The sequence below is a fragment of the Carassius gibelio genome, chromosome B14 (assembly GCF_023724105.1).
Source record: "Carassius gibelio isolate Cgi1373 ecotype wild population from Czech Republic chromosome B14, carGib1.2-hapl.c, whole genome shotgun sequence".
NCBI classification, from domain to species: domain Eukaryota; kingdom Metazoa; phylum Chordata; class Actinopteri; order Cypriniformes; family Cyprinidae; genus Carassius; species Carassius gibelio.
In genome coordinates this window covers 12,190,340-12,216,160 of record NC_068409.1, presented here as the reverse complement: position 1 = coordinate 12,216,160, position 25,821 = coordinate 12,190,340, and the positions used below count along the sequence as shown (strand labels likewise).

Sequence of the window (25,821 nt, the reverse complement as noted above, 5' to 3'; positions counted from 1 at the left end):
TGAGACCCCATATGTCATTCGACATAATGTCTCTGTTCCCTTACTTACGTAACCAAGACCTTCTCTATTTAGAGAATATATCTTGAATAGATAACAATTATTTTTCTAATTGGACTTCCATTTTTATGGGGGGGACATTAAGAAAAACTGTTTTTGGGTTTATTAAAGTTTTACAAAAAATATACTGAGAATATATTGTAGTTTACCTCATTGTCAAAATAATAATATATATGTGTGTGTGTGTGTGTGTTTGAAATATTTAGGGACACCTTATTTAATTCCATGGTTTTCTCTATCAGGACAAAAAAAATCTGTACCTTGAACAACAACTCAAATTTAATAAATTATTTATAAAAAAATGGAAAAGCCATGTGTGACAAAGTTAGGCCACAAAACCAGTCCTAAGTAGCACAGGTATATTTACACTGTATGGGTCAAAATTATAGATTTTTCTTTTATGCCAAAAATCTTTAGGATATTAAGTAAAGATCATGTTCCTTGAAGATATTTTTTTAATTTCTTACCGTAAATATATAAAAACGTAATTTTTGATTAGTAATATGCATTGCTAAGAACTTAATCTGGACAATTTTAAAGAGGATTTTCTCAATATTTAGATTTTTTTTGCATCCTCAGACTATCAAATAGTTGTATCTCAGCCAAATATTGTCCTAACCTAACAAACCCTGTGAAAACCTAAAGAGCATATCAGCACAAACAACTGATGATTTTGGGCTTGTTTTGTAGCCACAGGACCTGGGCACCTCACAGCCATGGAGTCGACTGTGAACTCCTCTATTTACCAAAGTATTCTGTCAAATGTGAGGACATCCATCCGACAGCTAAAGCTTGGCCAAGACTGGATGAGGCAAAAGAGCGATGATCCTAAGCACACAAGAACATCTACAACAGAACGTCTGAAAAGAAAAGAATCAAAGTGTTGCAAAAGCCCAGTCAAAGTCCAGACCTCATCCTAACTGAAATGCTGCTGTGGCGAGAGCTGTGTATAAACAAATGCCCACAAACCTCAATAAAACTAGAGCAAATCATTAAAATTCCTCCAGAATGATGCTGATGCTGCTAAAACGATCTACAGGCAATTGAATCATACGTTGTCCTGAGTTTGTCATACATGGTTTTTCCATTTCGGCTTTAGTTTTGTTTAGTAAATAATGACACAGTGTGATATGTTGTGTGACGTTGTTTGTCTGAGGTTTTCATTTCAAAATTTGAAGACCTGCTAAGGACAAGATAATTTTTTATTATGTCCGTAAAGAAAACCATGGAATTCAGTAGGGTGTCCTAACTTTTTCACATAACTGTGTATTGTCAATAGGGTAAACTACAATATATTCCCTGAAAACAACTTTTACAATACCCGTCAAAAGTCTGCTATGCACAACTAACCTACTTTTATTTCTTCAAAAATACAGTAAAAACAGTAATTTGTAAAATATAATTATAATTAAGAGTAACTTTTATTTGAATATGTTTTAATGTTAAAATATTTTAGAATGGGTCTTATAACTATCAATTAAATGATAATATACAACTTTTTTGTTGTTGTTCAGGAATAGAAAGTAAAAAAAAAACTATGTCTATTTGAAATATAACTTGTTATATGTAGTACTAATTATAAAAGCATTAGAGATAACTAAAAAGAGCATATAAGATAATTATTTCCAAAACATTACAAATATTGATAGGTAGTGTATATCAAATACAATGTTGTTTCTCAAGTACATTAATCTTGTTTTAAGGATTTATTTATTTTTTTGAGAATTTTCCTTCTATTATAATACAAATATTTCTGTAAGCTATATTTTTCCGGGAAAACTGCATAAATATACTAATTAAGAACCTTATTAAGTACTTAAAACTTATTTTTTCTTTTTTTTTTTGCAGTGCATAAAAAAAATAAGCCTTTTATTTACAAACAACATATGTGTCAGGGAGCCGAGTGAGTGGTAAAATGAGTGTTGCCCATCTCTTCTCCTGTCTTCTTGTCTGCACCACTAAAGTTCATTAGCTGATGGTCTGGGTACATCTCGCTATCTGTTTTCTCTCTCTTTGTGTACTCTGATCTCTGTTTCCTGTAACAAGCATGCAATGCAATATCAGTGTCTGACTTAACCGCCTCCCTCCCTGCCTCCCTCCTGCATTTCTCTTTTATTACACACTCATCCCCCTATTTGGCCCTCAATTCTCTTCTCTCCTTCCTCCCGTCCGTTTTCTCATTCCCTCCCTTCATGTTCTGTATGCTTCCTCTGTTGCTGCCCACGTTCAGCACCCTAGAGGATGTTTCGAATATACTCGTTTTCAAAAATCAGACCCAGATATAAAAATATGTGTTCAAGGCATCTGTATACACGGTGTTCATAAAACCTGCTCATCAAAGCCTTGGTTTGCCAAAATTTATGTTTTTTAAAGTCAACATGAAGTTATTTATAATTAGCTACTATTTGTAATATTTCAGTGGAACAAAAAATGTAAATGTGTGTGTGTGTGTGTGTGTGTAAATATATATATATATATATATATATATATATATATATATATATATATATATATATATATATATATATATATATATATATATATATATATAAAGAAATTACATTTGAATGTTAACTTTTTTACAAGTTTAAATTAAGATAAATGTTTTACTTTGTATTTAAATATATTTAAATATTTACTTATTGTAAAAACTATGAAGAAATGAAACAAACATTTATTACTTCAAAATTATGTGCACTGATGAATCATTCAGAAAAAGACCAGGAATGTGCATTAAGAAAGTAATTGGGTTAGTTTTGATTTCATGTTGATTTTAAAACACATTTAGTTGTAAAAACGAATATCCCAAAAATGCTTGGGAACTTTAATCAGGTTTTATGAACAACCCTCTCCAAAGAGCTCTTATAATGCAGTTTGTGTGTTTTAACTTTAGGCATGCTTTACGCAAGACTTAGAAGCTCAGACTGCTCTGTCTTCAGACGTCATAGGATTCTATATATATATATAGAATAATGCATGTTATGGGCTTTCAGAGGGGTGGAGATTTCATTTTATAAACACTTCTAGCCCAATAATTTGAGTTTCCAGTGTTGCACAGTATGATTTCAGTCCTGGAGGTAGCCAAAAGATATCCCACTGTTTCAGCGTAATGTGCTTTATGTGAAACCCTGGCAGACAGAGAAAGCACCACAGCTGTGCCCTTCCCATGCTGCCGAGCACCTGATATCAGCCATCTGAAATGTGTTTTTAAAATGACATCTGATGCACCTCAGTGCCTATTAGAAATTAGGATTTTAGATTTAAATAGAGAGTTCACCCAAAAAATGATAATCATTGTTTACTCACCCTCATGTTATTCTAAACCTGTTTGACTTTTATTCTTTGGAACACAAAATGAGATGTTTAACAGAATGTCTGGAAATTAATATATGACATATTTTGCCCTGTATCAAGATATATGATATTATGATATTGCTATGTTACCTGTAAGGTGAGATATAATTTTATCACACATGATGTAAGTTTATAACATATATAAAATTCCAATACTGATACTTTACTATGTTAATACAATATGATGATTTTTTTAATTTGGTATATTATGCAGCAATCATATATGTGAACAGTACATGTTGCAACCTTATTAAAATATGATATATGCAACAACAACAAAAAAAAATCTGTAGAATATTTTAAATACATGTCTATTTTTTATATTTATTTGCATTGACGTGCATTGACAGGTTTTAGGATGAATATACATGTATGTGACATATGTCCAGAAATGTATTAAACATGCATATTCATATGGACTAGATATATATGTTAATATATTAAATTGTTACATATTACAATATATTTCATATATGGAAGTTAAAAGGGGTCATATGATGCAATTTCAAGTTTTGCTTTCTCTTTAGAGTGTTACAAGCTCTTGGTGCATGAAGAAGATTTGTAAAGTTGCAAAGACTAAAGTCTCAAATCCAAAGAGATATTCTTTATAAAAGTTAAGAGTTAACCTTGCCCTCCTAAATCGGCCTTGTTTAAACACAACCCCACATCTCTATGTCACTATGTGGGAAGATGTGCATGAAGCCAGCCAAATGTTCACACAAAGAAAGAAGGCGTAACTTTTGTTCTCGTTGTTACCTCCAGCGCCATGTTGTGGAAATGCTGTGTGTTTAGTTGTGAAAGCGAAACTACTTTGTTTGTCCCCCCAAAGGAGGACACAACTCTTCCGGAACAGTTCAACCCAAATATTCAGATGTGTGCAGTGCATTTTGCAGAGGACGAGGACTGTTTACTGTGAGAGTAGCCTACAATGCCAGAGCCTGTTTCCATTAAGTGGGGCAATAACAACTTTGCAAGGACAGTTGCCATTTCTCCGATTACAAATGCAGATAACCAGTAATTATGTCCCCACTGGATGCAACAAATGCCTCATTTATATTGGGTTTTATTGTTTTGTCTTGTCGTGCCTGGACACACGGCATCACAGTATGTTTAGGCGCGTAACGTTTCCGTCACACGCTTGAGGCATTCGACTCGTTTCAGAAAGGCGGAGCATAGAGGAGAAACGATAAATGTACAGTATTTGGAAAACAATGTGTTTTTTTTTTTACCTTAAACAGTATAAACACCAAATACACAACATAAATGTTCTTTTTAGCAACGTTGTATGACCCCTTGAATATATGTACATATATTTTAGGCTATTTGCATATTGGGGTCCAAGCTGCTTTCTTCCATACAGTGGTAGTGAATGGGAACTCTAAAAAGGACAAAAAAGCACCATGAAAGCATCATAAAAGTTAATCAAATATCTTGTGCAATATTTTACGATTGCTTCAAATGTTATTATTCACTGAAAATCTTGCTTGACTGAGTCTTGTCTCAGTCCCCATTCATTTTCATTATTTGGAACTTGTAGCTTGGACTTTCTCCTTTTCGGTTCCATAAGAGAAATAAAATCATTCAGGTTTGCAGGAACATGAGGGTTAGTAAATAATGATGGAATATGATTTTTTAGGTGTACTATCCCTTTAACTAAATAAATCTGTTTAGAAGTGACAAATATGACTGTTTACAATTATAACATAAAATGTAGACTGAAGTTTAGGCTGAATGAGTTAGTTTTGACGTGGTTTAAAGGCTGCCACTGATGCAGCGGTTGTGTGTTTTGTATGTATGTGTGTCTTTGTGTTCAATGGTCGTCGTGTACATGTGTGTTTGTCTCTGCGTGTATGTCTGTGCATATGTGTGTGCTTGTCCATGGCTCTCGTTCATTCAGAGGCTGAGGAGCTGTACCAAAAACGTGTGCTGACGATAACGGGCATCTGCGTGGCACTGCTGGTGGTTGGCATCGTGTGTGTGGTGGCATACTGCAAAACCAAGTAAGCTCCGGGAACTCTCGCGATTGCCAGAAAGAGCTGTGCACTTTCACACATTAAATTAAAAAGCATAACTAAAAAATAAAACACTATAAGCAAATTTATATCACTATATCTGTTTAGAATACTTGTGTTCAAAAGTTTGGGGTCAGTTTTTTTTATTTATATTTTATTATTATTAAAAATGTTACTCAGGAAGGATGCATTACACTGATCAAATCTGACATTACTTTCCTGCTTTAAAAATTAGAGTATGTCCTGTCATTGTACAAATCACAGATCAGATTTGATATTGGATGTTTTTTCAGGAAGCAAAGGAAGAAGTTGCATAACCACCTGCACCAGAACATGTGTGCGGAGCATCCAAACCGCATGCTGGCCAACGGACCCAACCATCCTGGCCCCGGTCCTGAGGAAATCCCCATGGTGGATGTGAGTTTTCCTGCATCTCTTTACCAGTATGCTGATATATCTTATGCATAAGTTAAATAAGTGTTCACAGGGAGATTGCCTTAAAAAAAGCATTTAATGTTGCTTTTGGTGTAGAACATATAATTATTATTTTTTATTAGATAGAAAGTTCTTAGTCCAGTATTTCTGAAAAGGCTTCCGATTATGTGAACTGCAGTGTGGTTTCTTCTGGATGTTACAGCAATTCAGATGTAAATTGCAATTGATCACATTATAGTGATGAACTGCTTCCTGTGGTGCACAGATGACTGATGACTAAGCATTCTTCAAATGTAATTAAACTTAGGTTAGGACTCAGGTGTGAAAACGACACAATCTCATGCTACTCTTTTTATTGCAGTATATATCTAAGAATGTCCCAGCAACTGAGCGAGTAGTACGACACGGAACAGAGACATCGGGCAATTTCTCGGGCAGCCGAATGTCGTCAAGATCCCACCACACCTCCACAGCTTCTCACGCTTCCAGTCACCGGTACGGACTCTTCCCTGACTGATCCATCTGCAAATATATCCAGATTTAGATCCTGGACTTGATATATCTTTAGTCCATCTCTCTATTTAGCTGTGAATTTACCTAACTAGCCAAAACTATTTACATAAATCTTTTTTTCCAATCTCATATTTACATTTATATTCATTTAATTGTTATTATATATAAATATCTTTAATATATGAATAAATTTTTCTTAAATATATACATGCATGTGTGTATTTATATATACAGAAATATACACAGTATACATACACACGTTATGTACAGAAAAACTTTTATTATGGATTTTTATTTAATTGATTCCCTTGTGTATATATATATATATATATATATATATATATATATATATATATATATATATATATATATATATATAGGTGCATTTATTTGTTCCAAAAAAAAAAAACACTAGTCACATAATTTAACATAACTGTTTATATATTTCAACATTTATTTTTTTTCCTGCGATGCAAAGCTGAATTTTCACATGACCTTTCAGAAATTATTTTAATATGATGATTTGCTAATAGAAAACCTATTTCTTATTATTATTCATTTTAAAAACATTTTTTGGTGTGTGTGAAAAAATATTTTTATTCATATACTTTTCCTCAAAGAGTTAATGTTTTTATGTCTTTAGGCATTTTCCAATTTTAACCAATTTATTGCATAATGAATAAATCAATTCAAAAGAAAAATTCTTATCTTTTTATATACTTTCTATATTCTACTTCCCTTTGTGTTGTTCCCGCTTGTGTCAGGCACGAGGAGCGGACATGGAGTATGGAGCGGACGGACAGCATGCACTCTGATTGCCAGTCGGGGGCACTGTCTTCCTCTGTTGGCACCAGTAAATGCAGCAGCCCAGCGTGTATGGAGGCTCGTGCCCGCCGAGCAGCATACTGTGGGTATCCTAACACTACACAGTGCCCCCTGCAGTACGGAGACTCTTACGACTCCCTGCGGGACTCACCTCACAGTGACAGGTGAGTGATAAGGAAATGACAGCAGCAGATAAAAAGTGTTCACCATCACAGATAAAGACACTGAGTATATTTGTGGTCAAATGAAAGCATGCCTATTGTCCTGTTGGTTAAATAAGTTTGTAAGCAGTATTTGATCAGGAATTTGATAATTGGTGTTGAACCATAGCACACAATAAGCAGATCTCAGATAATGTTTAGTAGTGTTGACAGTAGCTGAACTGTTTGTTGCTTTGGATAAAAGCATCTGCTTAATGATTAAATGTACCTCCTTTCAAAACATGTTTCCTATATTTTTTCCAACAGGTATCAGTGTGTGTAACGAAACACTACTGCTCTGCTTTTTCTACACTTGTCTTCTCTCTCTAAAGTAGAAGCTAGCTTCATTTTCATGAATTGTTTTGGTTGAATGGTAAACAGTAACCATTGATGTAAACAGGCTGATTAAGGAAAACAGGCTGATTTTCTAGGAAAATATTTAGTTAAATGATTTTGCTATATAAAATAAGGCATTATTGCATTATTTTATTTCAAATGTATTTAGTGTAATTTAGATTTAATGTCATTGTAATTGGTTGATTTATTGTAAATCATTGATTCAAATACTATTTTTGTTCCCTATAAATATTGCTCTAAATGTGCTAATATATAATTCATATAAATTATACCATGCAGCAGACGTGCACTACCATTCATATGTTTGAGGTCCATAAGATTTTTAAAAGAAATATACAGTATCTTTTTCACATTAAATTGATCAACAATGGTGGTAAAGACACTTTTCATTTTATTACAGATTTCTATTTCAAATAAAAACTGTTCTTTTGAACATGATATTCATCAAAGAATCCTAAAATAAAAATAATGATGTCATAGTTTCTAAAAAATACCAAGCAGCACAGCTTTTTTCAACATTGATAATAACAAGAAATATGAAAGATTTCTATTTCAAACTTTTACAATTTATCAATTTTATCTCATATTAAAGGTGCTGTATGTAAAATTATGACTCTACTAAAGCATAAAAGTACCATAATATGTTTGCAGATATTTCTGCAATTTTTTATACACATACTTTTTATCTGAAAAACAATGCTACAGTCAGTTATTCTCCTTTGAAAATGTGCGTTCCAGGCTGGAATGTCGGTCTTTGTTTTGGTTTGTGAAACCTTTCACAGCCAGTTTACACAATTGCATTTCAGCACGCCAGGTTGCCAGTTTTGCGGAAAACACAACGTATTTAATTCATCGTCAAGTGCGCTCAACCCTTTTGGTGTCATCAATCAAGTCTGAGGAAGAGAGGCTCGGTGAAAAAACAAAACCCTCCAATATTTTGAATTTGGACTGCAATACCTATTTCAACCGCTCGTTGTCATTCCTACATACAATTTTAACTTTAATTATAAGAAATATTTCTTAAGCAACAAATCAGCATATAAGAATAATTTCTGAAGGATCATGTGACACTAAAAACTGGAGTAATGATCCTGAAAATTCTGCTTTTGCATCACAGGAATAAATTACATTTTAAAATATACTCAAAAAGTAAACATTTTAAACTGTAAAAATTTCACAATATTTCAGATTTTACTGGAATAATTTTGATAAAACTTCTCACTGACCCCAAAGTGTTTTTATTGGTGTAGTGCAGTGGTTCCCAACCTTTTTCAACTCGCGGCCCACACAACCAAACACATATGTTTGCGCGGCCCACTTCAAAAAAATTAACTGACCCCGATATTGTTGGGTTAATAACTTAGTACTCAGAAGCTAGATTTTAAACTATATTTATTGAATAAACTAGGGCTGTGCGATATGGACAAAAAAAAAAAAAAAAAAAAAACTATCGCGATTTTTTTGATCAATTTTGCAATTGTGCTTTTAGTCATAAATGCATTCAGGATTAATTTGAAACATATTTCCAAAAGAAAACCAATCAGAGCTTTATCAAAAAGTTGTAACATCTCTAGAACAGACATAAGTCAAAATTATCACTATAGTGAACATGTAAAAAAATGTATAGACTTGTATAGAAATATATATGTATAGAAAAAAATAAATAAATAAAAAATCCTGTATACAGGGACTTTTTTTCTTTTTTGCCATGCATTGTTCATAGAGCTCATTAATTGTAGCGGTGCCTCAGGTGTTTGCAGTGTGTATACAGTATGTGTATGCGGTCAGCAGTGAGAGCGCATAAATATAACGCGAAAGCACATTAAAATAATGCACGAGTGCGAATCTCTCTGTTCGCAGCAGATTTCCTTTGCTCTGTCACAAAACCGGTCGTGCTTGCTCAGATACACGCTGCTTTGCGAGGAGAGAGTGTGCACACTTAAAACGTGTCTCCTCTCACTTAAACTGCATCCTGTTCACTAACAAATTCACTCTATGCTCATGTGTTAGACATGAATTATTTTCGCACGTTTTTATTTCTAGCCTATTTCTTAGCCATCACAGTGTGTGAACTTGGAGTTAGGCATATGCGCACGCTCAAATCGTGATTTTAGGACGTTTTCTTTTAATCGCACAGCCCTAGAATGGACTGGAAATGAACAGAAAATAAATGGCGGCCCACCTGCAATACCACCGCGGCCCACTAGGGGGCCGCGGACCACAGGTTGAAAACCACTGGTGTAGTGTATTTAAAAGATTTTTCTATCCCGTCTCTCACCCCATGTTTTTCTGCATCCTCGCAGGTACGTGTCTGCTCTGACCACACCGGCGCGTCTATCTCCAGTAGACTTTCACTCCTCACTGCCCCCGCAGGTGCCTACCTTTCAGATCACCACGCCCAACGCCAGCCATGCCCTTTCCCTGCCACCTGCCGCTTCTGCCATCGCCATGGCAGCCTACTCACCCGAAGACGACCAGCCCCTCCTGCACCGCTACCGACGATCCCGACGCCCGTATTACGCAGCGGAGAGCACGGGCTCCCTTCCGTCCAGCCCATACCGCTTTGTGGACGACGAGGATTATGAGACCACGCAGGAATACATGTCCTCCCGAGAGCAGCCGAAGAAGAGCAGCAGCGGCCGCCGTTGGCGCAGGAGGTCACGGTTCAATGGCAACGTGTCGCAGCACACGCCGGGCCCCAGGAACTACAGCTCCCAAAGCTGCCTGTCGGACAGCGAGTGGGAGGACGATGAGGTCGGAGACCTCGCCCACGGCGAGAGCACACCGTTCCTCAGTATGCAGAACATGAATGCTACCGAACCGGCCACCATCTACCGACCCAACGACACACGGACTTTCACCAACACGGGACGCTCGGTCTCCCGGGGAAATGTGCAGGCCAACAAACTGTCGCAGTCACGGTCCAGACCGGACAATGCACCCCTTTAAAAAAGAAAGACGAGAGCGAGAACGTACGAACTTGCATAGGCGCGAAAAACAAATGATATGCTATAGACCTGCACCTATGAGAAATATTTTTTATTTTATATAACAGACAGATATTCTAAACAAATGAAATATTTATTTTCATTTCAGCAAAAATTGTCTACTAGCTAGCAGCAAAGACTTTTTTTATAGGGGGAAAACTATTTATATGTAATTCCTTTTTTTGATTTACAGCATTACGAAGAAGAATTATGTGCCAATTTTTTCACGAGTTAGAAATAGAATAATATTGTGGTGCCTTTTGCTGTTTGCCGATGAGGGAGGTTCAGTTGAATTTTTGTAGCCTTTCTTAAAAACAGACTTGGGTTTTATAGACATGTTTTTCTGTTTTTTCTTCGTTCGTTTGTTTCATTTGTTCAGGATCTCCCCATTTGAACTGTGATATTATTCAGACACCATGCAATATTGAATCACTTCTGTGTAAGGTGTTTGTTTACATGACTAGGATTCACGCGCACACATAACCGACGTTAAATTGCATCAGATGCCAATTTGTTTGCACATCTGAGCACTGTTTGCATTCGTCTTTGGTTTCCTCGTTTTACATTTTCCTTTCTCTCAACTGGTTGTCGCATATTGTTTCCATTGAAACAGAGGTACGCAGGAGTTCACAGGGCATGACGCTGGGTTGCGGTATTAGCCCTGGTGTTCAGGGTTTTTGAAACGGTGGTCTGTGCGTCCAATGAATGCGTTTACACTTCTGCCCGTGTGCGTGAGAGTATCGTTAAACCTCAGTGTATTTGTACGTGTCTTTGTGTACACAGTTTCGCGTGAGAACGCGTTTCGTTCGTGCGTTCGCGTTGTGTTCGTCTTCAGGTTAGCGTTTCGAGCGTGTGTGCGTGTTGTGAGTTTCGACGTGTGCCTGTGTGTGTATACGTATGCTTGTACTCTTTTTAGGATATTGGCTTTGTCGAAAGGGAGCTCTGGGTTAACACTAAAGGGTTAAACCCCCCTAGTGGTAACACAAGCTCATTGCACTGTAACCTTCTTTCCTTATGTAGTCATTGGCCTGCGGAGGAACCAATCCAGCCTGATTCTAGCCTACACGGACCTACATCTCTCTCCCACATGTTCCCATTCCTATGCCAGCAGCTTTAAGCCGCACTGTGTCTCAGGACTTTTCATCAAAAACTGCATTGCCCCTAAAACAGATCCATTACTGCCCTTCGTGTCTGCGTCATGCTGGGACGTTACGGAGAACGTTACGACCAGATATGTTTATCTGCGAATGTTATCTCCATGTTTTGTTGGCTTTTCTTTGTTTTGTTTCAGTGGGGTCGTTCCCAACCCCGCTGTCTTTTTTTGACACATCTGTATGCAAGTTGGAGACTTGCTCAAAGCAATGCGTGTTCGGCTACTAGACGTGCTACTTGGTGGATTCTAAAGTGTAAATCCCTACTTCCAGAGCCCAGCAACTTACAACTACATTTGAAAAGACAAACCTGCCACCCACACACTTACACTTAGACACACATGCAGATGCACACACTTACAACACACACATACAGACACACATGCTCAAGATTCATTCTGTGTGCACAGTTGTTTAAAGCACCGCTCGTCTCACCGATTGATTTTCTTCCTGTCTTTCTCTCTCTGTTGCTTCTGTTCTTCCTCTCTGCCTGTGAAGGCATCCCTCCCTCTGCATGTTCTAGTGGTTCAGATAGATGGGTGCATGGTAACCGCAGCAACTGAGTCGTATTCACACGGTGAAAGTGTAGTTTTCATTTGACATTCAGCAATAAATCCCCTTTTTTCATGTTCATTCTTGACTTGGAATATGCTAGAAGTTTTTGCAAGTTTTCTCAAAAAAATTAATACAAAAATAGTACTTGTAAAAAAATGAAAAATAAAATCAAACCACTTGTTCATATGGGAAAAAATAAATCTTAATTCCTACCATTTAAAAATGAATTCTTCCGGATGTATGTCTATTTCTTGGAGTGATATGTCTTAATAATAAGAAAATGTTTTCACAGGGAACAACTATTTTTTTTTTTGTTGTTTGTTTTAGCAGAACTTGAGTTGTATCAAGAATGCAGCCAAATGTTCAATTTTAGTGGGGACTGGAGGTAAAAACTTGACAACTGGCCTTTGAAAAACTTATATTGATCAACAATTCATTTTAATATTAGACCATGCATGTCCTTCTCTGTCTTTATGGTGGGTACAGGTCTGGATAATATTTTGAGGAATCAAATATTCCTTGAATTTTAGAGATAAAAGTGCTTGAAAAGTACTCAGTTTAAAATTAGAATTTATTGAAACTAATTTTCAAAAACATTTGGCTTCAGATGAATGCATGGAACTCATGCAAAGAATACACTTACATGAAGTTATTGATGACAATTATACACTTTGGAGGAAAAGTATGGGTAACACTTTACATTAAGGCCACAATAGTTACTGCATTAACTAGAGTTTTTATTAATCTTCGTTAACATTCATTAACTTATTTTAATTTTACCTCACATTATATGATGTTAGCAATGATTTTAATAATGAATTAGTAAATGTTGAAATTAACATTAAGTAAGGTTAATAAACACTTTAGAAGTATTTTTCATTGTTAGTTCATGTTAACTATAATGCAGTTAACTAAATAGAATTAATGTGAACTTATTACCAAAGTAAAGCGTTACAGAAATATACAGGTGCAGCTCATTAAATAAAATTAGAAAAAGTTCATTTATTTCAGTAATTCAGGTCAAATTGTGGAACTCGTGTATTAAATAAATTAAATGCACATAGAATAAAGTAGTTTAAGTCTTTGGTTCTTTTAATTGTCATGATTTGGCTCACATTTAACAAAAACCCACCAATTCTCTGTCTCAAAAAATTAGAATATTTCATAAGACCAGTAAAATAAAATAAAAAAAAAAATTTGTGAATTGTTGGCCTTCTGGAAAGTATGTTCATTTACTTTATATGTACTCAATCCTTTGTAGGGGCTCCTTTTGCTTTAATTACTACCTCGGCGTGGCATAAAGGTGTTCAGTTTGTGGCACTGCTGAGGTGGTGTGGAAGCCCAGGTTCCTTTGACAGTGGCCTTCAGCTCATCTGCATTGTTTGGTCTCTTGTTTCTCATTTTCCTCTTGACAATATCCCACAGATTCTCTCTGGGGTTCAGGTCTGGTGAGTTTGCTGGCCAGTCAAGCACACCAACACCATGGTCATTTAACTTTTTTGAGTTGAATTACTGAAATAAATGAACTTTTCCACAACATTCTAATTTATTGAGATGTACCTATATATATATAATTGTTTTTCAACATATAAAGCATGACATATTTCTCTTTGAATTTTTTAAGTAGTAAATAAAACAAAGATTACTGAAATACATTATACAAGAAAACACTACTTTGGTTTTTTTTCTACTTCTGAATTTAACTTTATTTCAGTGTTACTTACTGTTTCTTTGTTACTGACTTTGAAATTTTCTAGCAATTTCTGAATGATATTTGCAATTGTTCTACACAGTTTGTGTGTGTGTGTGTGTGTGTGTGTGTGTGTGTGTGTGTGTGTGTGTGTACTTTTAGTGCAACTTTCAGTACTAATATTATTGTTTAGAAAGGTACAAACCTTCCGTATATAAAATAAAGCAAGAGAGGAACTCAAAGTTCTGTAACCCCTACTTAACCAGCTCGACAAGACTCTGTCAAGGATTAGTTCTTCTAGTTCACATTCATCAGCAAGCATCCTGAAGACAGCGAGTTTGTGTGCAAGCTGCCTGGGGAGAAGATGAGAGCGTTTTACCCATGATTGATTGCATACAAAAGGTCTGATAAGCTCATACTATCATCATCATTAAACTGATGAAAATATTTGATTTTTAATTCTAGAATCTAATCAACATCAACAGTGATGCTGACATTGTTTTGTAATGCAGATCATCTGATCGTACTCCCTGAGGAAAGTGACATTTTATCTGTGGGGCTTTCATATGGCAATGCGATATATGGTGACAGCTCACCATACTTGTCAAACAAGAAGTCTAAGTGAATGAAACCACAACATACAAAAAAAATTTTTTATATGTATATTCTCACAGTAAATAGGGGACAACAGACCTTGGAGTTGCATGTGGAGGTCCTAGAGGGCCCGGGGACACACTTCAACACACCTGCCGGGAAGTTACCTAGTAAGAGCTTGATTAGCTGGTTCAGGTGTGTCTCATCGCGATTGGATCTAAACTCTGCAGGACCTACCCTCCAGGACTGAGTTTGGGCACCCCTGCTCTATTAGGTCTTTCATCACAAGTGAGTATAATGGGCGAGGCCTCACGCACACACAACTGAGGGAATGTCAATTTACTGTTAAAAACATACTTGTTGGTTTGTTTTGTTACAAGATGCCTTTACATATTCCAGGTAATATCTTTGTCTTTTAGCATCCGTTTGTACATTGTGGGAATAACCATGTGAATGACGCTAAATTCATAATAAAATACAAAACCAGGAAAACGTGGTAAGTTTACAGCAAATTAGTAGTTTAGTAATAGCAGTTTTCTTATCATTTTGTTGTTGGAACGATAAAATAATCACAAAGACGATATCTGTTGTATTTTTGTTTTTCTGCTGTGCTTAGAATTTTAGAGTTTATTTCAATAATTTAAAAACGAAATACTTTTATGATAAACTTTATTATTATTATTAATATTAATATTAATATTATTATTATTATTATTAAGTAGGCCAGCTATAGGTTACTACATTTTATGTTAAATAGTTTTATATAAAAGTAGACATTTATGTAAATACAACACATACATGATGTATGTTATGTAAATGCAGCAAACTCTTAACAAAAACGTACCATTCCATTTTGGTGAAAACTATGGTTATGATTGGGGAATTTTTTTAAAGATGTTTGTCTTTGTCTATATCTGTAACTGTCACTGGTGTAATAGTCTAAATGATTGAGGAAAAAAAAACATCACATTTAAATCTGTTTAACATTCTTAATCTTTCTTTCCTCAGTTATTGGCTTAATGTCTGTGTCGATACCGCCGTGCATATTGCTTCTCCCAGTTTACATCTACATCTCAGTTGCTTTGTACTATATCATGAAACATGGGGCACCCCATGGTGCACGTGTTGTACATTCTGTACTGCCAACACACTTTACCACCTGCAGGCTCAAACACTCCAGAGATCTGGCTCCTCATCCTGCGAAATCCTTCTGGAGAAGCGAGCTAGACAGTGGTGCTCTGTGAAACATCATCCAGTACAAGAGGTATCGCCGATATAACCCTATCCTAAGGCCTCATCTGGCTGAAAACCCATCCAGTGTTTCTTCCAAAACACAAATGTCCAGAAGGACTGGAGATAAATGTTCTCCAAATTATGAGATATACAATACAATCCCAGATTACGGCAAACTACCAATCCAGATGAAGAATTTTGTGACCACCATGCACTGTCGAGACTATCTTCTGATCATAGATCCTTTAGATGTTTGTGATGCTCAAGCATAGAAAGGGGCACCATCATTGCTCACGGCCATCAAAACTCAGACTGCAAAATTTGAGAAGCCATACGAGAAACACGGGGCGTTCAGGAAATATAAAAACTCTATGTGGACGGCAAAGGCTCATCCGCAGGGTTTCTTCTGGGGAGGTCCGAAGACTTGCATATTGAAGAGAAATTGCATTTAAAGAGTGAAAAATATGGGGATACCATCCAGTGGGACTTCATGGACACCTTCTTCAACCTCACCTTGAAGGACGTGCTGTTCTGGGACTGGTTCTCAAGGCGATGCCCGCTTGCCCCTTCATTTTTAAGGGTGATGATGTGTTTTTGAGGACACCTGCTTTCCTAGACTATCTGCTGGCCGAGGAGGCAGACGGAAGCTCCTCAAAGTGATCCAGGTAGGCACATGAAATGCAGACATTTGTTGTGGGGGGCGTGATAAGCAATGCAGCACCTATACGCTCTAATGAAACGAAGTACATCCCAGAGAGTTTCTATAAAGGGCTATACCCATCATACCCTGGTGGAGGAATGATGCTTTACTCCAGTTATCTGGCACATAGGCTCTTGGATGTGTCGCAAAGGGTTTATTTGTTCCCCACTGATGATGTCTACCTGGGCATGTGTCTTCAGAGACTTGGAGTTTACCCTATCGACCACCCTGCCTTCTTCACCTTTGACTTCCCTAAAGATGATCCCAAGGAACCCTGTGCGAATCACACCATCCTCCTGGTGCACAAGCGAAACCCTGCTGAGATGTTCCAACTTTGGAGTGAAACGTCTACACCCAGCCCTGAATGCATTATGTCAACTGAACTACTTTCAGTTTTTTAGTTAAAGTTCCCATTCTTACAGAAGTCTTGAAAACTGGTGTTCTGAATTGCAAGTTATTTTGTAAAAAATGGTTTTGAAAATTCTTCACTATTGCATTTTGCTGCAATAACTGCCTCAAGGTTTTATAAACAAGATTTCTGTAGGTTTTGTGATGGTAAATGTAAGACATTTTAAAGACCCTTTTAAGACCAAGTAAAGAAAATGTAAGTAATAAATTGAAGGTAACACTGTGTCAATATGGAGCACACAATGAGTTGTGCAAGAAACACTTATAACTGATCTACAACTTCCGCTGCTCCCAATAACTAGAGTATTTAAATAGTCATAACTTTTATTGTGCCTGCAAAAAAAAGTGTTCTTCCTCAGCTTTTTTCTTGTTTTCAAGTACAAATGTCTCAAAATGTAAATCTACACTGTGTATAAATTATCCTTATTTTGCACCTCAAGTAGAATGATCTTGAATTAAGTATGTTTAGATATTTGCATTGGTGTTAAAAAATATATAAAAATAAAGACAATCACTGATAAAGATATTATTTTTCTTTGAGGTGCATGCAACATTTAATGCCTTAAATGTTTGTTTATTTGATTTGATTGGAATTGTGAATTAAGACTTTATAAGACCCACAGAAACCCTGATAACAATGAAAATTAGAAAAATTAACTTCATGCTGACTTTGTCTTAGTTATGACTTTGAATCTGACGTTCAGTGAGTTAATGTTAATGTACTATGAGTATTAAACCAGCAAAAACTTGTGGGCAAAACGACAAGTGTACAAAACAAAGTTTATTTAAACACCATATTTACACAAATTATAATATACAATGTTTCTTTTAATGAAACAAAATGTGTTTGAGATTTGAAACAAATTTAACTAAAGCAGAAACTTCTGACAGCCATCAGAGGGAAATCATTCAATGCAAAGTCGGCTCAGTCGGGCAACAGTGTAGATTTCCAGGTTTTTAAGCCCAATTAAGATTTATATAAAACTGTTCTTGGTCATGCTGTGGTGGGAGCACCTTCCAGGATCATTTGCAGTTTTATGCTCTTCCTTCATCTTCTTTTTCCTCTTCATTATCGTCTCCTTCATCAGTCTCTTCCTCACTTTCACTGTAGAGAACAGTGGCACGATTGGTGTTTACAAAAAGATCACTGTCATCATCCTCAGAGTCGCTGTCATCTTCCTCCTCCTCCTCAGTTTTTCTTTCACTTTTTTCTTTCTGTGTTCCCTCGTTCTTCTCACTGGATGTGCGATCCTCCTGGAATCCTTCAGGCCTGTGTGGAGTGTGAAAATGCTGTTTACTAAACGATTTCAATTTAGTTTTCTTGAAAAAGAATCAGAGGATTTTTAATTAAAACTGAATTTTAATAATAATAAAAAATTATTCCAGGATTAGTTAACACAAAAATATGATCATTTACTCGCCCTCAACCTGTTTCTTTCTTCTGTGGAACATAAAAAGATATTTTGAAGAATGCTGGTAACCAAAATGTTTCTGGTCCCCATGGACTTCTTCCACAGTATTTTTCAAAACATCTTCTTTTGTCTTCAAAGGAAGAAATGCACTCATACAGGTTTGGAACAACTTGGGGGTGTCAAATATTCAATTCAGATAAATAAAATAAAAAAAGTCATGGCCTTACCAGACACCTAGTTTTCTCAGGTACTGAATATGGTCCCTGTAAAGTATGAAGCTTATTTCTCCTTTCACCTTCCCTCCTTCTTTAATGGGATCAACAATGACAAAGTCTCCTAACAAACAAAAAGACCATGAAAACCTTTTAGTGTCTTTAAGAACAGAATCGTTATATATCCATGAAAGGTAAAACAAACTCACCTCGTTTGATCCAGATGTTCTTGCGGTATTTAGTAGGCATACTGACGAGGAAGCGCTCACCGCTGTCACTCACAGCTTCATGGAGGTTATTACCATTACTTCCTGAGACCTGTGATGTGAAGGAGGTGTAGAATTATTGGTATCAATGAGTATATAGAGTTCTCAAAGACTTACAGATCCCAAAAACTGTAATTGTACCCTACCCTCATGATATGCTGGTCTTCAGTGGGTGTGACATAGTCCTCCAGAACTTCTTTGACTACGTGCTTGCGTTTGGTTGCCTTTGACATGGTGGAAATAAACCTCTGGCGATTCTGTCACCTGAATAAAGATACATATTTTTGTTTGAGAAATGGAGGCAAGCATGTGTAAAAACCCTGTTTTTTACACAATCTATGGTGAAAACGCATGTGAACTCCAAAAGAATAAAGCAAGCGTCCCTCAGGGAAACACAATTACGTTTTGATATACCATCAACATTTTTTTATGAATATTTTAAATGCATCAACATGCAGACATACCACATCTTAGCACCTAGCTATAATATACATAATAGGAAACCAGTGGCCAGTGTAGCATGACCATTATAAACGTATTGTATAATGTATTCGAAAAAGCAAGTCATTTGACATACGACTACGTAAGTTAACTGTACGTTACTGTTTACAAAATTACATCATGACATACAAACATGTGGTCTTCATGCTGTGTTGGTCTGGACAAATAAAAACCCCGAATGTCTAGATTTATTTAAACAGTAAAAGTGCAAATTTGCCATAGTCACCTACCTAGAAACTGTATATGAAACTCTGGATGTACTCTTAAGTTTATTTACTAATGGCATCGAGATGACTTGCTAGCGTTTACTCGATTCTTCCTCAAATAAGTGTGAAGCGAAACGCGAGGGCTGCACCTAGATTACAAAATAAAAGCCACACGAATACAGTTGAGGGTGAAATGATTGTTAACAGTAAATTGTCTATAACTGAGCTGTTTAAATAGTTTATTATTAATAATAATATTATTATTAATAATAATAATAATAATAATAATAATAATAATAATAATAATAATAATAATAATAATAATAGGATATCTTTAGCGGGTCTTTTATTTTGAAATCTCATATCACGGTTCACAATTTTTAAAACAACCACAACAAGCCACGTTAGAATATGTGGTGAGAGAAACAGATAGACGTTTAACAAATACGATAATCAGGGCACAAGTTTTAATTTGGATGCAGTGAACAATCATCTTAAAGATGTGGAGACTGAAAACACTCCGTCACAAAGCAAGTGGATCTGCCATTAATTTGGAGGAGTTCAAACACAAGAGGAGAGAGTTTGAGAAAAGTGTGTTTCATCTCTCAGTTTTGTTGATTTTTATGTACCTTTGTAATTTATTAATGTAGGCAAAATGATATATGTTATGTATGTATTCATCTACTCCTAGCTCTTAGACAGGCACGGAGAGACAGACAGCTCGTCAGTAAGAGACTCCTGCAGGATGAGGAAGAGGAGGAGGAAGACTCCATGGAGACTGGCTCCATCCCTCTGTCACCTGAACAGGTCAGTCTCCAAAGAGAAATGCTTAGGATCATTTTTGTACTATATACTGCATATGGGGGTAAGGAAGGATCCCATTCTTAGCAAACTATAAATACATATTGCTTATGACTTCTGAAGCATGTGTGCTGTGTGTATAACATCAGGTCAGAGAGATGATACGTGGAGTCCAGTCTGGGGGTGAGGAGAAAGCAACTCGTCTCGCATCTCTACGAAAAGCACTAAGAAACCCAGAAAGCCAACTCGCTTTCATTAAGTAGGACTTCGATACCAACACAGTTTATATTATTTGATGCACTGCATCATGTTGCTTATACATCTCTTTTCATCTCATTTGTTTTAAATTAATAAATTTTTTATACATTTTCATTATAATTGTTTAGTATTTAAATTGTATTGTTAGTTGCATTTCTTAGTCATCTTTTATGATTATTTAATTATTATTTGTAAGAAAATATTTATGCTAAGCACCTTGAATTACCTTTGGGTATGAAATGTGCTATATAAATAAACTCGCTTCCTTTATTTCAGGAGGTCTACGATTTATATTTTATTGTGTAGGAGTAAATTTCACAAAACATATTTCAGCCCTAAACTAAACAGGAAAAACTTTACATGTTGCAAGCTTCTTTTATTTTCTTTAACAGTAGTTATTTTTATTTAGTTTTTTGCCATTGTGCTTAATTGTCATGAATAAAATGTCACATTTGCACATTTTTTATCAACATTGAATATAAGCACTAAATTTATTATCCTTATTAATTATCTTATATAGTAAAGATAATATAGCTAAATATAATTTATATTATCTATTCCCATTTAACATATTTTATCATATGTATTTACTTATGATAGTAATATGTGAATTTCAAAAACATTAAAAAAGAACATTATTCCAAAGACATATATGGATAAGATATTGTATTTACTAATGCATAGCCTGTTTTTTTCTTCAGATGCGAGAACAGCATGCACATGTTGATTGGACAGCTCAGCTCTCACAACGCTCAGTGTCAGCTGGAAGCGGCACGCTGTCTGCATGCGCTGTCTCAGTCCACGCACCCCAGTGTAGGTCAGGCCTGTCTGCCTGCTGGCCCCTACCTCCTCACTTACCTTTCCGGTCAGAGCACCAAGCTAACGGTCAGTGGGTTACCACTTTGAAGTCAGTTTCAAAGGCATGTAATCGATCAGTCCTCATGAACTTGTCTCTGTTGTCTTTTCCTTTAGGAGCTTTCTTTATACACACTGGGAAATCTGTGTCCTGATAGCGCTGTGGTTAGAGAGAAACTTCTAGCTCAGGGAATAGTTCCTGCACTTGCAAATTGCATTCATGTAAGACCATTTAGGTTACTAATAGTAAACTATATATATTTTTTTAACTCTTATGATTGACTTTAAATGAAGTCTTAGCATATATACTGATAATGTTATTCCATCTCTGAATGCATTCTCAAATGCTGAGACTCACACAAAAAATAATTATGGGTTATATTTCATCCTAACTCAAAAGAAAGAGACGATATTTTTTTTTGCAAAGAGGAAAGGTTTTTGGACAACTGATAATTATGTGCACATTCACCCATTCAGTAATACTTGTTCTCGTTATTAATATCAGTGGTGTTTCTCAGTACTGTAAGAGTAACTTTTTTCATTATTTTATTACATTTTTCTTATCACCGTAATGGGAATTTGGGGGAAGGTGAGTATGTTTAACTGTCATGTAATGCAAAAATAAATAAATAATGTCACAATGCAACAGTAACAACAAAAAACTTTTAAAATTTGTATTTATTAATTTATTTTTAATTTAATTACCATAACACATCCAGACATATTAATTTTGTAGAAATTTTGTTATGGAAATTCCCATTACTGTAAGAGTAAAATATTTCATGATTTAAATTTTTCATATTACAGTAATTGGGATTTGTGTGTGTATGTAGTGTGTTTAACTGCCATGCAATGCAAAAAAAAAAAAATGCAATAAATAATAATGGGATGATGCAAAAAAGGAAATAAATTAAAGTAAAAAAAAAATCTTTACGCAAAATATTATTTCTTAAAAAGATAAATTAAATGACACATCCAGACATACAACTTTTGTGTATTTTTTGTTCTTATTATTCTCAGAGGTGATTCTCATTAGTGTAAGAGTAAAATTTTCCTTTTTATTTTTATCTAATCTAATATTAGCGAAATATTATTTCTTTTTTTTTCTTTTCTTTCTTTTAAATTTGGGTTGAAATGTGACTTGGACAAGTTCTTGAGATCATGAAATAGAGTTTTTTTCTGTTCTAGAATCAGAGGTATAATCTGGCCGTTGTGGAGGCAGTTGGCTTCACTTTGTCTCAGCTGCTACAGGCCAAAGACGCGACTGAAAAAATCACCCCGTAAGTGACTTTTTAATTTATGTTTATTTGTAGTATTTGTGACAAAAAGAACTAAGGTCTTGGCACACTAAAATTGCTATAGCTAGCTATATATAGTAACTGCTAATGAAAAGTATTAAGATATTCATCACAAATGTTTCTGTCCTTGTTTTATATTTGAAACTCCAGGGCAGTCATGGCTTCAGGAATAGTCCTTCATGTGATCTCAGGGTTGACTCCAGATCCTGAGTTTGGTTACGGGCCGGCGATTGAGTGTACATGGTGTTTGCACTATTTAGTCAGCAGGTGTGTTCTTTTCTCCTTTTATAAAACTTACTTACAGAGTAATGGAGAGTTGTGCTAAACCCTGTTTAGAGGCAGATGGCATGAATTCTCTTTCAATCTCTATCTGGAACAGAAAGAGGCTCGCGAGTAAAACATCAGTTGAGCTGTGATATGATGTTGTGGTTGCAGTAATCTGGATAACTCGATGCTGATCGCTCAAGGCGCCCTCTCTCAGTGCAGTGCTGTTCTGATAACACTAGGAGGCGCTGTTGCTCAAGGAAACCTGGAGGGGGGACTAGAGTTGGTAAGTCATTTTTATACCCACAGCACGTACTGCACATCTGGCCTAAAATGAGAGTAATTTAAAATTACTGTGTTCACTGAATAGAAACACCACCTTTATATAATTCAGTTATCAATGCTTTTATAATCAGTGTTTACTATTACACAATTTTATTTGAGTTTCACAAAAACAAGTCATATTTAATCTTTAAATTGATGCAGAAAATGTTGCATATAAATGATTAAAGATATAAAATAATAAATAATTTTGACATATATCAGTACAGTCAAATGATTAATCCCATCCAAAATAAAAGTTTTTATTTACATAATATATGTATGTGTACTGTGTATATTTATTATGTATGTAAATACACACACATACAGTATATAATTTAAAATTAGTTTTTACATTGATATATTTATATTTTATATTATATATTTAATATATAAACATAAAATGTTTTTCTTACATACATGCATGCGTTTGTATTTATATCTACATAATAAATACACAGTATACACACATATCATGTAAACAAGAACTTTTATTTTGACTGCACTATAATATATATATATATATATATATATATACACACACACACACACACACACACACAGACACACACACACATATATTAAGTTCAATACTTGATATATTTAAATACAAATTGATATAGAATTTTTATAACTAAGGAAACCTCTATTGGAATTATGGAATTGATGCCAATGCAATTCATCAGCAGAATGATCATGTGGTTATTATGGTTCTCTCATCCTCTAAAAACTGCTTTTACCTGATTTCTTCTGGACTGTGACACTTGTTTGTGCTGTGCAGCTCATTTGGCCTCTTCTGCGTTGCCTTGGTAACCTGCTGGTCAGTGGAGGTGATGTAATGCCAGAGGACACTCGTCTCCTCGCCGCGCTCTGTGTTTTTAGTCAGGCTTACCTTCACCCTCATCCTGCTCTGTGCAGAGAGAGTCTGTGGGCGCTCAACAACCTCACCGGTGAGCAGGACCTCAGCATTCATGTGCTCAATTTGATTAGCACCCCAATTATTCATCCCAATTAAAGCTCAAACGGAAATGAATGTGTTTATTGGAGAAAACGCCATTCTTATGTCTTTTCAGCTGGCTCCAGTGGGTTCTGCTCTGGCCTGCTGCTTCTTAATATGGCTCCCATATTAATCCAGTTTCTGTCTTTTTCTAAAGGAATGAACTTAATGGTGAGGAACCAGCATGCATATTACTACATCAGTCTAACACATCTACATTTTTGGGCTGCGACCCTCTATGAGGTGTATGATCTTACACTGACCCATATTAAAGTACTGAATCCAAGACATACCGGAAATATGTTTGAGAATAATGTACTTTCCTGTTCAAGTTTATTTGTAAAATAAAAGAATATTTGAAATCAATTAAAAGTGACAGTATAGACATTTAAAATGTTCTCAAATATTTTTCTTTCAGATCAATTTTAGTTCTCACACAATTATTGTTGTTTGTACAAGGCACTGAGAGTTCTGGGTAATATTGCCCATCATGGCACAGAATACAGTGTTGGTTTGACTCAAGCGGGGCTGCTGACCGCCCTGTGTGCCACACTCAAGATGGCCGAGCCAGAGGTGGTCACCCTGAGCCTGGACGTGCTGTACATGCTGGTGTCCAGCAGCCCACAGGTGAAGGAGATCATCAAGAATCCACTCTCGCTGCAAATAGTATTGTGATACAAAACAAATTGAGTTTTCATTTGAATTATTTTCCAATTTCATTTTATTTTGAAACTTTTAGTAATTTTTGGTCATTTTTATAAAATTTTACTTAAGAGCCTAAAACTTAAATTTAATATTTTTATTAAGTTTACTTAAAAACAAAAAATGTTGTTTTAATTTTAGTTAACGATAATAACCCTGCACTTAAAAACATTCTATATTGATCTTTGTAAAATGACTCAACAAGCAAATTTAATGTAAGTATTCCTTTTTTTATCAGGTGGTGGAGGAGTTTACAAGGTTAAATGGTGTTCCTCTCCTGGAAGCCATTCAGTATAACAGTGAAGGAGAGCAACGTGTCAGAGCCGCCTACATTCTCCATCATCACTTCCCTTCTTTCTCTGAGGTCAATATTGCATTTACCTGCTATAATTTATTGATTATATTTCATGTATCACCATGACCATTTTCTTTTTTTTTTTTTTTTTTTAAAGGGGGAGAGCCTTTCTTCATATCAAGACCAATGACAGAATTGCTAAGATTAGTCTTTGCAAAGATTTTCGATTTTCTTCAAAGCAAACTATATGGATCCTTTCGTTCTTGTTTTCTGAATTGTACAAAAAATAAATGCCTTTTGTTTTACCGGACATATCAATGAATGAATTAATGAATGAATATGATGCATGTTCATGTGTGATG

At 35.5% G+C, this 25,821-nt stretch overlaps 3 protein-coding genes and 1 pseudogene across 5 annotated transcripts in view; 3 read left to right on the top strand and 1 right to left on the bottom strand.

The window, feature by feature from the left end:
• The window catches only part of LOC127971380 (pro-neuregulin-2, membrane-bound isoform), a 73,137-nt gene extending 60,613 nt beyond the window's left edge, over nucleotides 1-12,524 (top strand). For all 3 annotated transcript variants that reach the window (XM_052574364.1, XM_052574363.1, XM_052574365.1), the window contains 5 exons: nucleotides 5,309-5,411; nucleotides 5,717-5,840; nucleotides 6,220-6,353; nucleotides 7,136-7,360; nucleotides 10,057-12,524. In XM_052574364.1, the coding sequence (XP_052430324.1) occupies nucleotides 5,309-5,411; nucleotides 5,717-5,840; nucleotides 6,220-6,353; nucleotides 7,136-7,360; nucleotides 10,057-10,702 (1,232 nt within the window). In that variant the 3' untranslated portion in view covers nucleotides 10,703-12,524. The remainder of the gene's footprint in view (nucleotides 1-5,308; nucleotides 5,412-5,716; nucleotides 5,841-6,219; nucleotides 6,354-7,135; nucleotides 7,361-10,056) is intronic.
• A 377-nt stretch (nucleotides 12,525-12,901) lies between these two features.
• Nucleotides 12,902-17,470, top strand: LOC127971276 (N-acetyllactosaminide beta-1,3-N-acetylglucosaminyltransferase 2-like; annotated as a pseudogene).
• A 367-nt stretch (nucleotides 17,471-17,837) lies between these two features.
• On the bottom strand, nucleotides 17,838-19,826 carry LOC127971653 (probable RNA-binding protein EIF1AD). Its single transcript, XM_052574829.1, has 5 exons — nucleotides 19,693-19,826; nucleotides 19,108-19,225; nucleotides 18,905-19,013; nucleotides 18,711-18,819; nucleotides 17,838-18,341 (listed from the first exon to the last, which is right to left on the bottom strand). The coding sequence occupies exons 2-5, from the start codon at nucleotides 19,192-19,194 to the stop codon at nucleotides 18,107-18,109; spliced, it is 540 nt and encodes a 179-aa protein (XP_052430789.1). The 5' UTR covers nucleotides 19,195-19,225; nucleotides 19,693-19,826; the 3' UTR covers nucleotides 17,838-18,106.
• Nucleotides 19,827-20,045: 219 nt separating this feature from the next.
• tmco6 (transmembrane and coiled-coil domains 6) lies at nucleotides 20,046-25,764 on the top strand. The gene is made up of 13 exons (XM_052574769.1): nucleotides 20,046-20,259; nucleotides 20,360-20,475; nucleotides 20,619-20,728; nucleotides 21,429-21,612; nucleotides 21,700-21,804; nucleotides 22,771-22,862; nucleotides 23,031-23,147; nucleotides 23,316-23,430; nucleotides 24,247-24,415; nucleotides 24,539-24,633; nucleotides 24,922-25,089; nucleotides 25,403-25,528; nucleotides 25,617-25,764. Exons 1-13 carry the CDS (start codon nucleotides 20,169-20,171, stop codon nucleotides 25,647-25,649), a joined length of 1,521 nt encoding a protein of 506 aa, XP_052430729.1. The 5' UTR covers nucleotides 20,046-20,168; the 3' UTR covers nucleotides 25,650-25,764.
• Nucleotides 25,765-25,821: the final 57 nt, after the last annotated feature.